The sequence below is a fragment of the Orbicella franksi genome, chromosome 5, assembly GCF_964199315.1.
Source record: "Orbicella franksi chromosome 5, jaOrbFran1.1, whole genome shotgun sequence".
Taxonomy (NCBI): domain Eukaryota; kingdom Metazoa; phylum Cnidaria; class Anthozoa; order Scleractinia; family Merulinidae; genus Orbicella; species Orbicella franksi.
In genome coordinates this window covers 1,262,872-1,275,411 of record NC_138149.1, presented here as the reverse complement: position 1 = coordinate 1,275,411, position 12,540 = coordinate 1,262,872, and the positions used below count along the sequence as shown (strand labels likewise).

The 12,540-nt window shown below is 40.1% G+C and overlaps 2 protein-coding genes across 2 annotated transcripts; one reads left to right on the top strand and one right to left on the bottom strand.

The window, feature by feature from the left end:
• The first annotated feature begins 145 nt into the window (after window positions 1-145).
• On the top strand, window positions 146-3,956 carry LOC145487336 (major facilitator superfamily domain-containing protein 6-like). The gene is made up of 2 exons (XM_081466099.1): window positions 146-2,641; window positions 3,078-3,956. Exons 1-2 carry the CDS (start codon window positions 1,063-1,065, stop codon window positions 3,437-3,439), a joined length of 1,941 nt encoding a protein of 646 aa, XP_081322225.1. The 5' UTR covers window positions 146-1,062; the 3' UTR covers window positions 3,440-3,956.
• A 1,094-nt stretch (window positions 3,957-5,050) lies between these two features.
• Window positions 5,051-9,357, bottom strand: LOC145488058 (uncharacterized). Its single transcript, XM_081466832.1, has 2 exons — window positions 5,804-9,357; window positions 5,051-5,492 (listed from the first exon to the last, which is right to left on the bottom strand). The coding sequence occupies exons 1-2, from the start codon at window positions 8,601-8,603 to the stop codon at window positions 5,191-5,193; spliced, it is 3,102 nt and encodes a 1,033-aa protein (XP_081322958.1). The 5' UTR covers window positions 8,604-9,357; the 3' UTR covers window positions 5,051-5,190.
• Between the last annotated feature and the right edge of the window lie 3,183 nt (window positions 9,358-12,540).

Below are 12,540 nucleotides of genomic sequence, written 5' to 3'. Positions count from 1 at the left end.
GATTAAAGGTCATTAAACGCCAAGGCCGGTTTATTTAAAACTCGTTCTCGTATTAAACAATTCGCCATTTTAGGCAACCTTAACGTTCAACAGGAAACTCTTCTTAGTGGTTGCAGAGATGAGTCTGTTTGCAGCCTCTCTTGAAAAATACGCCTATTGAGTGAGACGAATCGGCTATTGAATATCCCATTCAAAGCAACGCCAGACTTCAAATAAACTTCGAGAGCGTTTATTTAAAACTCGACCCAAAAGGCACGTCTTGTGTAACTCTTTCGTTTTGTAGTACATATGGCGCTCAACTAAACCAGTAAGAATTTGCAATACCAATGAGTCTTCAAATCGTAAACCTTTACCTTTTCCAACTTCAACGTAAATTTTGACGAACAGAAAATCAGTAGGGAGCTAGTACGTAAGCTAGGAACTTCAACATTGTCTTCAAGTCAAGAAGGATCAATATGGGGCTTCATCGCGATCGGTTACAACTGACCAGATCTTTTTTAGTTTAAGGGAATGAAAGTTATGAATTTATTTGAAAAGTACAGGTGAGTCAAATGAAGAAATAGTCCACTAATTGCATCAAGAGCATCGTGCTGGTACCAAAGATGCTCATGGGTTGAAATCACGTCGGCTCCGGCGCTCCTTCTTTTTCAGTTTTCTGTTCAGTTGTTCACTTATAACTGGTTTGCTAGTGCATCCTCTCAAATCTACATTTTTTTTACGCATTTGTTCATCAGCAACTTGGACAGGACAGTTTTTAAGTTGGAGATGTTCTCTTTCAGGCTGGTCAAATCACTGTAATGATAGCAACATTCTTAGATTCCATATCTGAGCTTTGTTTTCAAACATCTGCGACCTTACATGTATTCCACATGTTTGTTTCTTCCTTTTCGTCATGTGATTGACAACAGAGCCTGTAGGCCACCGGCAGGTTTTCCCTCCACCCGTAGTATCAAGTCCCGGATGTCACTTTGTCCAAGCGAGAGATCTTCCTACTGATCTCATAGGATATTTCTGGTAGAGTAGCGTAACTTCTTTATTTAAGGCTAAGACGTATCTGGGTAAATGGAACTAAAGCGTAAAAAGAGCGAAAAGGGACATGTTGAATTTGCTGAACAAATGTGTGCCAATTACAGCCACTCCACGATTAAGAGATTTATCGCTCAACGAGATGTCCACCTTGCGAGGGTTGACAAACCTCTTCTTGTTTTTAAAATGTTCTTTTTCTTCGTGTACAGCTCAATGGCAACAACGTTCCCTTTTCTGCCTTCATACTTTCGACAGATTGGTTTCTCCTCCTATCAAGTACAAATTCTCTGTTGGGTTCGGCCGTTTGTACAACTTCTTCTAAGTCCATTATGGGGCTTACTGGCGGATCATTGTTTACCTAAAAAAATAATCCTTCAGTTTTGTAGTTTTGTGTGGCTTATTGGAACAATTTCACTGGCGTTTGTTGAACCCACTGGACAGATGTGTCAGTTGGTTTCTCTTAACCAAACTGACTCGACAGTCATCAACTCTACAGTGATGCAGACAGGATTTTTCCGTCGAAGAAGAGCAACTGAGTACTTTACATTACAATCAAAGCTGATTCCTAAGAATCCCGTCGACAACTTAAGCAGTAACGACTTAGTTGAGCGTGTCGAAATAACGACTGGTTCTGGCTCAGGACTACTACAGGTAACTGAAAACGATATTTTATCGGGAAGTGGAAATGGAGAATCTTTGGATCATAACAAAGAACTGAACGACACTAATGTAAACAAGAATCACAGCTTCCTCATGTCAGCTTCGTCACACTTCACGGCTTCACATCTTGGATCAAAATCCAAGAACTTGCCAAGTATCATCGAGTTAAATTTTACCATAAGAAACGAGCTGAGAGAAAACACTTCCCGTCTCTACCATATCTTTCTTGGAGCTTTAGCTCTTGTTGTTTTTGAGGAGATATTCTTCTGTCCAGTTTTCTTTGTAGCTGACGCTGTCTTACTCGCCAAGCAAACTGAGGAAGGAACGTGTGCGTACGGATATCAGAAGATGTTTGGCTCAGTAGGTTTCCTAATGTTCTTCTTAATCACTGGAACACTAGTTAACAATTCTCAGCGGCCTGTTTGTGGACACATTTACGCGGACTATATAATCAACTTTTGCTTTTTCTGTGTGCTTACAATTGTGACATTACTTGTTTTAATCAGGTTTGAGGTACCGCAAAGAACATCTGAAAATTCTCCATACGAAAGGCTTAAAACTATATATTACACGAAGCATCATGGAACATTTTTCGCGAGTGCGGCTTTCATGGGCTTCTCACACACAGTTATTTTAAACTTTCATTCTTCATATCTCGCTGAGGCTAAAGTGGCACACGCGACGTTGGCTACAATAAATCTCTTTCGCTTTCTTGGCGAGCCTCTGGCTTTATTTGTGAGCCACAAACTAATAAACCATATTGGCAATATAAATATGATATTCTCCTCTCTCGTGTTGTACATGTTTAATCACTTTGCCTGCTCGTTTGTCACAAGCTGTTGGCAGATTATTCCACTTGGTTTCGTCGAAGGATTCACATTTGGAAATTCATTCGTGGTATGTGTCACTTATTTAGCACATTCTTCGCCTCTGGATTGCCTCTCAACCATGCAAGGTAAAGAAACAGTGCTTTTAATTATTCTTTGGATAACTTCTCCAAACACCGGTACCAATGAGACAAATGTTGTCACCAGTTTCTAGTACCTGAGTCAGTAGTGAAAACAAACACTTTAGCTCGCGCAAAAATTCGCTTTTGTATTCCAATTACAAAATAACGAGAATAGCGAAATTATTTTCTATGAATAAAAAAGCTATAAGTCCTGTGACAGCTGACGCTTTATCGACAGACTAGAGAATAACTTATATTTAGTAAGTTATTATGGTTTCTGTACCAGGTGCTTACTCGTTAAACGGCTCAGGATTAATCCGTGTTAAACGGGCACCAACAACTGTTGCTATCCTGGATGAAGACAACCTGCCTATTTTGAAATTCTTTTGCATTTAACATCGATTTTAAAAACTAACGCTGTACTTCTCTCTGTTTTTCACAGGCGTTTTTCAGAGCATCTACTGGGGCCTGGGTGGCATTCTCGGCCTTGTGATTGGGGGGAGCCTTATCCGTGTAGCAGGGCCGACCATTGCGTTTCGTCTATTCACCGTGTTAGCTGTGACTTTTATCGTGATATTCACTACAGGACTGACATCTGTCAATTTCCGAGACCGTAATTACTACTCTGTGCTGCTGAATACGTTTAATATCTGCATAGATACGAAAAAAACTGAACAAACCAAAAGTGGAAACGTAAATAACACTTCAGAAGAGGACCATTTCAATGACCAGGATACAGCCGTTTCTTTTTGCTTGGATGCTGGGGCGAGTACTTCACAAAAAGAAGACTGGGGAAAGTATTAGAGAAAACAGGCAAACAGTTTAGAAAGCTACGTGATATCCATACAGGCTTATATCCAACGGGAGAGAGTTGGTGGGTGGATGAGGAGAGGGTGGGGGTGGAGAAGCTTGTTTAAATTTTATCTGAAATGGTGAATGAAAGAAAACAATTTGCTTGTCTTAATCACCCAGCTATTATTGATAAGAAGTATTATGATATGGCCGTAACTCGCAAGGACTGGGAACTACCAAATTCAAAAATATGGTTGGCTAAAATCGATACTGATTGGGGTCTTGATTCTCCCATCTAGACCGGCACATAGGTCGCTCTGCCTTTTACTTTCGCCGTGAGAAAGATGCAAATAAAAATTTCAAAAATAATTGGGCTTGTTTCTGCTGACAATACACAATGGAAGAGCCCAAAGACGAAGAGAAAAAAAAAATGAAGATATCAAGAGCAAACCTTGGTGAATGTAAACCGAGGCAATCAAACACCAGAAGAATAGAAATTGAGAAGTTTTGTAACTAGCCGACAAGTAAAATAGAAAACGCCTCAGTGTAACAAATTTGTTAGTCAATATAAGAAGCTAGGGAAATTGAAAACATAGCCGTTGATTTAGCAACTTTCAGCAAATTGAAGTTTTCTTGTTTGGCGATATAATTAAACATTTTACTAACCGAGCTTGGTCAGTCTGTATCTTGACCTCGTGATCGGTCGCAGTGAGTACAGACCTCGCTGTGTTCGATCTGTCTGACCTCGGTCAAGATTTTTCCGTATAAACCGACCAAACTCGGTTAATAAGAACTAAAATAATAATTGAAATATCGTAAAATGTCCATGTCGCAGTTTTAGCACATCATGTTCTATGATGATCCTCAGATTGTTGTTACTCGTGTCGTGTAACGTGTTTTACACGTTATTTCAACCGAAGGTAAAAAAAAAAATAAAGAGGTGTGCAACATTTTTGAGCCTCTTGTTTTTAATGTCTCAGTAAGTCTGAGGAGAGTGCGCCGCCTCGGTAGCAACTAATGTAAATGAAGTGAAGTCTTAACTATTGAGAGGCGAATAAACTAAATAGTTACGCCATTTATGATCTAACACTTTTAGTAAAAAGTGAATATCCAAAAATAATAAAGAAATGGGTTAAGACTGACATTCAACTACAATATATTTCAATAATTGCGATGACAAACGTTTAAGCAACTGCTCGACATTTATTTCAAGTCAGTCTGCTTAGACTGAACATGATGGAGGAATGTTATGGACCAGTACAGTTTTTAGCCCCATCACGGCTATGGTGTCAAGAAATCGTATGTTTATTCTCCTCTTGTTCCTCCACTCTCGTCATCTTCTTTTTACCTTTCTTGTTAATAAGTAAGTAAGTAACCTTATTTTACCAAGGTAGCCCATTCAGCATCCATAGGGGCCCTGGGAAATAAAGATATGTAAAACTGTTCTCCTTGTATTTCTTCTACTTTAGGATACACTTGACTGTTGTTCAACTTCAAATACTTTTTAGAATAATTTTAACGAGGTTTTGCTTAGCTTCGTTCTATCAAATTAAGAAACCGTTTATTTCATCACAGCAAGATATGTACTGCATGCATTTAAAATTTTTGCAACATTGCCTGACAATGTACAAAATATTTAGACGTAAGGTTTGGTAAATTCTCTCTACTAATCAGGCAATGATCTAGTATTTATGGGTATAAGCTTTGCCAGGTAATATTTCCAACGTATTAACGTAGTAGCTATTTATATAATTTGATATGACTCAGTATCTCCTTGTAGTGCTATGCTTGTTCTTTGAAGTCTTAGATACTCCGCGGTATCCTCGTAGAAGTTCCTCGGTATCTTTAGACTCTACAGTTGGGAGATAGGTGTACTTCATCTCAGCATATTCTGTCGACTCGCGTGTCCACTTACACTGTGCGAGACAAAACAACAGACAGACCACAAACGCGCAACACGCCACGCAGCGGAACGTGGCCACAGCTCCGATATGATGAATCAGAAAACCACCTGTAATAGTACCTGACCCAGTCCCCAGTCCCCAGTACACACCCTGAAGAATTCCTATAGGAAAAAAAAGTTGACACAAACATTATGTCATCACTGAATAGCCAAGCACCAATTTACACTCTATCTAAAACTACGTCACTGATACAGCTTTTAGCAATCGTCAAGAGTGATGAGCACTTAATTTCTCCTTGCATTGTCACGACACTGTAAAGAATCCATGTTTTGGGAATCTTCGTCAGCTACTGAAATTGGGTTGATATATCAAATGGTGCACGAAAGCTAAATGCGTTAGATACGATAACGACAGTTTGCAACGATCGTGACTAAATGTTTCAACCTTGGTATGTGAGTGGTTCTTTTGTTACCTTGAATAGTTGTGACTGATTCTGAGGACGATGCACCTGCCATATATGAAGTACAAGCTGACCATGAAGCAGCGTACGTGCAGCCAACTAACATTTCTATCGGCAAGACCCACCAAGGGTTTGTTAGCAAAGAGTACAGTGTAAAAGCTATTCCATAAGATATGAGCGCCCATATCATGATTTTAATCTGTCCGATGGCTTTTATGAGACTTCCCGCCGCGAAAAATGTCAGTAAATCCAGAGTGCTGCGGCAAATCACAGCCACACCCATTAATGTTTTAGTGGCACCAAGATCCTCGAGAAACCAGTTGAGAAAACTATGAGACATTCCGTGACCAACTCCCATGAAGCAGGCCGCTGCAAGGCAAGATCCATAATGTACGTTACAAAGCGCGGAGAGCACGCTTGCACTTTTTGCATCAGTTTCTTTATACTGAAATTTAAATGTGGTAGATATAAACAAAGTCATAACCATGAGAAGGGCAAACACACAGAAACATATCATGTAATCTGTGTATTGATCACCACAAACAACGTGGCGTGACCTCTCCAATAAGACTCCTACAAGAAACGAAGATAATCCGAATCCAAGCGAACCCCAAAGTCGTTGTTTTCCGTAGAATCGTCGCTCTTCCCCGAGGTGCTCAAGAAGGGAGGCGTCTGCTAAAGTCGTCGATGGAGCCTCTAGAAACTCTCCCACAACTACTAGAACGAGCAGAATTGTGAAAATTCTCTTAAGTTCAAAAGAGTTTGTTTTTAACAAATTTGTCATCCATATTTTCTGATCTGACTCGTAATTTCCCAGTAGTTGTGTATTCCCTCCGTTAAGGTTCTGTAAAAGATAACTTTGGCCTTTTTTTGTATAGCTTTCTTGGTAACTGCCTGAAACGTTACTTCGCGTAAAATTTTGGATTGTTTGAAACGTACTTTCGTTGTCTTCTAGCTCATTGTATTTGGGTTTTCCTTTTTGCGCACCATCAGATGTCACATTACCACTTTTAACATTCTGCTGCCAAAGAGGTTTAAGTAACGTAGTTCCAGAGCTTCTTAGAGAGTTATTCAGTGGAAGATGCTCGCTGGTTGAATTACTATCATTTAAAGGTTTTACGTTCAAGCCATTTGTGTTGTTGGTGGGGTCTGCTGAGATGTCGAAGGCTGGTTTCATGCGGTGAAGTAAAAATTCTGCTTCCAACTTTTGACTTTCTCCTTGATGAAGCTTATCAATTTCCTTGGAAATGTTTTTATTGCGAATATGAATTTGAAAGGTTCGAGTCAGAGATTGATTGGAAAAGCCTGACTTGTCAACAGCAGTATTGTTTATATGCAACTTGTGCATGTCTCCCTTGCTCGCGTCAAGAGGGGTATTAACAGTCAAGGTGCTCTTGGAGTCAAATTCTACGAGTTTTGATAGTTTTTCCTCCAACTGCAACAGGCCTTTGCTAATAGGTTTAAATCCTGTTTGATAATCTTTGTACTTTGAATTGTTTACGTGTGGTAACAATCCTGCCTTACTCACCAATGGTTCAGAGATGCTATCATGTTCTTGCTCCGAGGCCGGCTGAGACAAGTGGAAAGCAGTTTTGTGCGCATGTACATATTTAGTCGTATTTTCCTTTTTCAAGCCTTTGAAATAATTGTGGATGTCATCACTATTATCATTTGCAGAGGAGTCTTTACTGTCTGGAATTACGATCCTTGAAAACTCAATAACTACAGGTGGCACTCGCTTATTTTGCCTTCTCTTGTCAATGGACGAGTCATCATTTTTCTCTTCAGAGTGTTTTGCGGGTGACACGAAATTGGACGTCAAGTTTGCTGTGTCTGTTTCACGCAGTTTTGTTCCTTCATTTTTGGGTTTCCCTAAATTTCCAGAGTTTGAGAAGTGTTTCCATCTCTTGTTTTGACCGGGAGAATTGTTGAATTTGTGAAAACGTGAAAGGTGATTTGAGCGGTTAATTTGTTGAGTAGTTGGTACCACCATTCGGCTGGTGGTTGTTTGTAATGTGTTGTTAGTTCTTGCTTTTAACGTTGGACCTTGCTTGCTGTACTCGCCATACTGTTGCGTATTGTTTATAAAGTTTAGTAGCGCACTTAAATTTCGTTCGGAACTCAATGTGTTTAAAGATAACCTATTGCCCTCTTGATCAGGAATTGTCCGGTGCTTTTTGTCTGGTTTTTGAGAGAAGTCAGTGACGTTGCTTGGATAAAATGCTCTTGGCTGGTTAGTGATTTCAAACTTTGTGTGGTTTAGTTGTGTAAGCGTAACTGCTGAATGCGGTTTGATGTTTGAACTTGAAACAGACTTGAAGTGTCGTTTTCTTTCACCATCAATATAAATGGGTACAATGTCTATGCCAGGGTGCTGAACGTCTTCAGTTTCCTCTCCAACGTCAGCTTTGTGCCACAGCAGAGTTCGTCTAAAGAATCCAGTCTTTACTTTGGTATAATTATAAACGAGACTATGAGTATTATTGCCTCGGCGAATCTCGCAGATTTCGTTGGTAGGCTCGACGAACGCTAAAGCCATGGTCATGATAAGCCAAGACATCACTGACATTACAAGCACCGATTTCCGCTTCCTGTATTTATCCGCCATGATGGCCCAGAACGGAGCGCTCGCCAGCTGAACAATGGGCCGCAAACCAAGTAATAACCCAACCTGACTGGCGGGTAGACCAATTTGACGAAAATAAACCGGAAGATAAGGAAATATGGAACCGAATCCGCTGAGAAAAAAGAAATAGAAAGCTTTGTACACTAGTAAATCACGATTAATCCGAAACCACGACCTATCGGACATGTCAGCGTGTAGAGATATGTTCGTTCAGTTTGTAGTGTTAATCGCTTGGGATCACTTGTTCTCAGTTATGAATTAAGTTGCACATTCAAGGCCAGAAACAATACAAAATCCTTGTTCTTTTTCGGTCGCAGCCTTCACGATTTTCTTGACTCTGTTTTTCCACATAACTGCTTGGCTATGTTATTTGACGGCAGCCAGGTGGTCTATTAAACATTTATAAGTGTGTTAAATCAAGCAGAAATACCATCATTTGACTTGCTTACTTTATTGGCCATTTGCACATCCCAGCGTGAACGGTCAAATGAACAGTGAATGAAAGCTGCTTTCTGATATGATTGTTCAGGAACGTGTGTCTTTTTTTCTTGATTGGGTTTTTGCTGGGCCTAGTTTGAGCCATTTTTTCTGTAAGGGGGGTTGGGAAGGGCTGGGGGCGAATTGAACGGACTAGATTTTCCATTAGAAAGGAAACAACCGACCACACGAGGCAAAAATGTTGACCCTCAATATCCACCTTGCCATGAATTACCAGCGTAGTTTCTTACGACCTGCTGTGGTCTTGTAGCTCAGTTGGTCAGTGAAGTCAAAGAGTTTTTCTTTACCTCATGTGGTCTCCCACTTCCTTTTTGGGGCTAACAATCAAAAGGAAAAAGTTGGGTTGATTTCCAACACTTCAAATAACTTCAGAGATAATTCACTTGGAGTTAATTTAACTCATCATGTCCTCTAAATCGTTACATAGCGGCACATTGTAACCCGAAAGAAAACCTTTTAAATTTGGTAATAAATTGTCGGTTCTGTTTAGCCCTGCCTCTGTTTCAAAATGAGGCTTGGGGTAAATTCTTTCTAATGACAAGGAATTTGTGGTCAATTTACATGAAAATGAACATGTCAGGAAAAATTGGTTTTGGCCAATCCTCATTTTGAACCAAAGGCAAAAGGTAATGCAATCAAAGGAACGTCCTGGTTATCTCGCGAAACATGCTTTCCCGTCATGCCGAGCGCTCCTTCGATTTACTTTCTCCCAACGCGGCAGGAAATATTGGAAGTAAGGGAGCATTCATTTGTAGAAGGGGGGATGAGCCGGAGGAATTCAGGGGAGGGTCATTAACTTTTTACCAACCCAAAACGGGAGGGTTAACATAAATTTGACACAACATTGAGGGAGGCACTTAATTTTTTTTAACATTATACAAGTTTATATAAACAGTGATCTTTGAACTCATAACGTTACAGAGCTAATATAAATGAGCTTTGTGCCACTGAACTATATAAAAGTCCCAGTCGCAGTCATTTTTAGATCCTATTTAAACTTGACAAAAAATACAACAACAACAACATCTTTTAATATCTGAAAGAAACTGTTAAAGAGAAGTTTGGTTAACGCAGATTGGTTATTAAATGTCACAGGTCACAGATCAGTGTCTGTCACTAATCAGAGTCAGAATCACTGAGGCTCTCACTATCAGAGGAGGCCAAGGCTGGTGGTAAGGAATCAGAAATGTAGGCCTTAGCAGCTTCTGAGAATCGGTTGTCCGACTTGGTTGTCTCATGCAAAACCTTTGCCTCCCTCCTCAATAAACTTACTAATGCTGCAACGAAAATGTCTTCCATCCCAATAGTTATATTGATGCTGTCATGGTTGACACACGTTAGAGTTTGGTGTCATTTTATACCGCTCGAGAAGACAGTTGTGTAAGCAAAGAGAGACTACAAGAGGAAAGATTTTGTGTGCTACTTAATGAACGTCGTCATAAAGACCTAACTGAATTCAAAAGCCACGTTATAACCTTTACAGACATAGGAACGTTGCCGCACAGAAAAAGATTTGCAGGTGTAAAGATCTTGACACAAATGTTGCCTGTATATTAAGTAAAACTCTTGTTATTCATTAGTAAGAGACCATCTGTGTGGGATTCACATACCCAAAAGGAAACTCACGACATCCAGATCTTGGGTATACAATTTATTATCGAATACCAGGGTATGTGATTCGCATACCTAAAGGGAAATTCATGACATCCAGATTTAAAGGTGTACAACGACAAGCCGCTCGTTTTGTTAAACGTGTATGTGTTCCAGGTTCCATCTGATAAATTCGACAGTAAAAGCCGGCAAGTAAAGTAAAACTTTATTTAGCCACCGGGTCAGCCTTTTTGATAATGCTAGTAAAATATAACGAATATTAAATTTGATCGAGGTCTTTAGAGTTCCGCTCCTAAATTTTTATTTTGTTTATGGTGTTTATTTATGGTGCTTTTTTCCTTTGCGTGGGACCTCCTCCGATTGTTTTCTCATTGGACTCATTGAAGAACGCCGTCTGATTATTGACTTCATTAGGAGCCTAGGAAGCTTAGGCCCGGTCACCGGAGGAATTTAAAAACGTAACCATCACCGGTCGTTTTATATTTTTGTTTGAGGAAATCTCGGCCAGGGAAATCACATGGTTCTCCTGATCCTATCGTGTACGAAAAGGTCCGTTCTAAAATGTTTTCCGTCCACACGAAAACTCAAAGTCGGCGTTTTCAAATTCCTCTGGTTTGACGAGCGTTTTCGAAAAGCTCCGTTTTCGTGATGGATTACTCTGGACCGTAGGCCTAACCGCAGAAATAAAGCTGTATGCGTTGTTAAATTCCTCCGGCGTAGTGTGGATGGAGTCTGGAGCAAACCACGACTTCAATAAGCACCACCAAACAAAAGGTTTAATGAGCAAAACAAAGTCTGTACAAGTGTGTTCAGCCGTAAACCTTTGTACATTTCATAGCCGTCCTCTGCAAAACAACAACGCAAAATGACCGCGAACGCGAACGAGGAGTCGAACTGCTAATTTTTCGTATTTCCATTTAGAATTGAACGATGTCATTACGTATTTAGCCTGAGCGAGGTTTTAGAGTCATGGGCTGCTTTGTGCTTTGCTCATGTTTTATCCCAAGACCAGTCGAACGCAGATGAGAGTATCGTATAAAAACCGTAAAAAATCACATAAATTGAAGCTCTTTGCCATGGGTTCTTTTTAATTCAGCGATTAAGTTGTCGAGCGTTTCGGTGGGAAGTTTTTTTCTCCTGCTGAAACAATCTCGTTTACGTTACTCCGCCGATGCAATACCTTTTCATCTTCCCCATTGCTACATGGCAATATCGTTTGCATCTTCCTCTGAACGTGGCGAGATGAAACTCGGGGCTTTCCCGCTCCAAACCAAGTAATTATTACAGTATTTCTCTTTCCATAGCTTCCAGTTCTCGGAGATCTCGCTACTTAATTGACCACAAATCTAAATGCTGCGGAAATAATTATATCTGGTGGAGTAACATTGAAAATTGTGATGCTTTAGGCGGCGAGGCACCGGAAGTTGTTTTCGCTCGCACGTAGGCATTCGTAGACGGTGGACGTTGTCGACGAATTTGAACTACCCTTTCGCTGCAACATGTAATATTAGAGGGCAGAGAGAACTTTAAACGAACGTCATCACTCAGCAAGGCCTAATGTGGCTACTGTAAATCAAGATACAGAAGGTGAACGCGTATTTTAATATATAACTGTATATATAACATAAATTACAAAGCCGTTACAGAACATAAGCGTGCATATAAAGAATGTTTGGCAAATTAACATATTATAACCTTAAATTAATTAAGGTATGTCCGCCATTTTGAATAATCAAATCCAGCCGGTCTCAGAAACTCGTTTGTCTAGTTTGGCTATGACGTCAAGGCTTTCTCATTGGCTCACAGCCAAATCTTTTTGTTTTTTCGCTTTATAAGTGCGACACCACCCGGATGGTTGGGCGGTCAGTTAACTCCACCGCAATATACACATCTCTCTTAATCTCTCTTAAAACAGTACCTCCCGGATATATAATAAAGTATTCTTCTTCAACCACCCCTTTAAATATCCCCCCAATATCCCCTCACAGCCTGCAGTTCATTAATCCCATACATA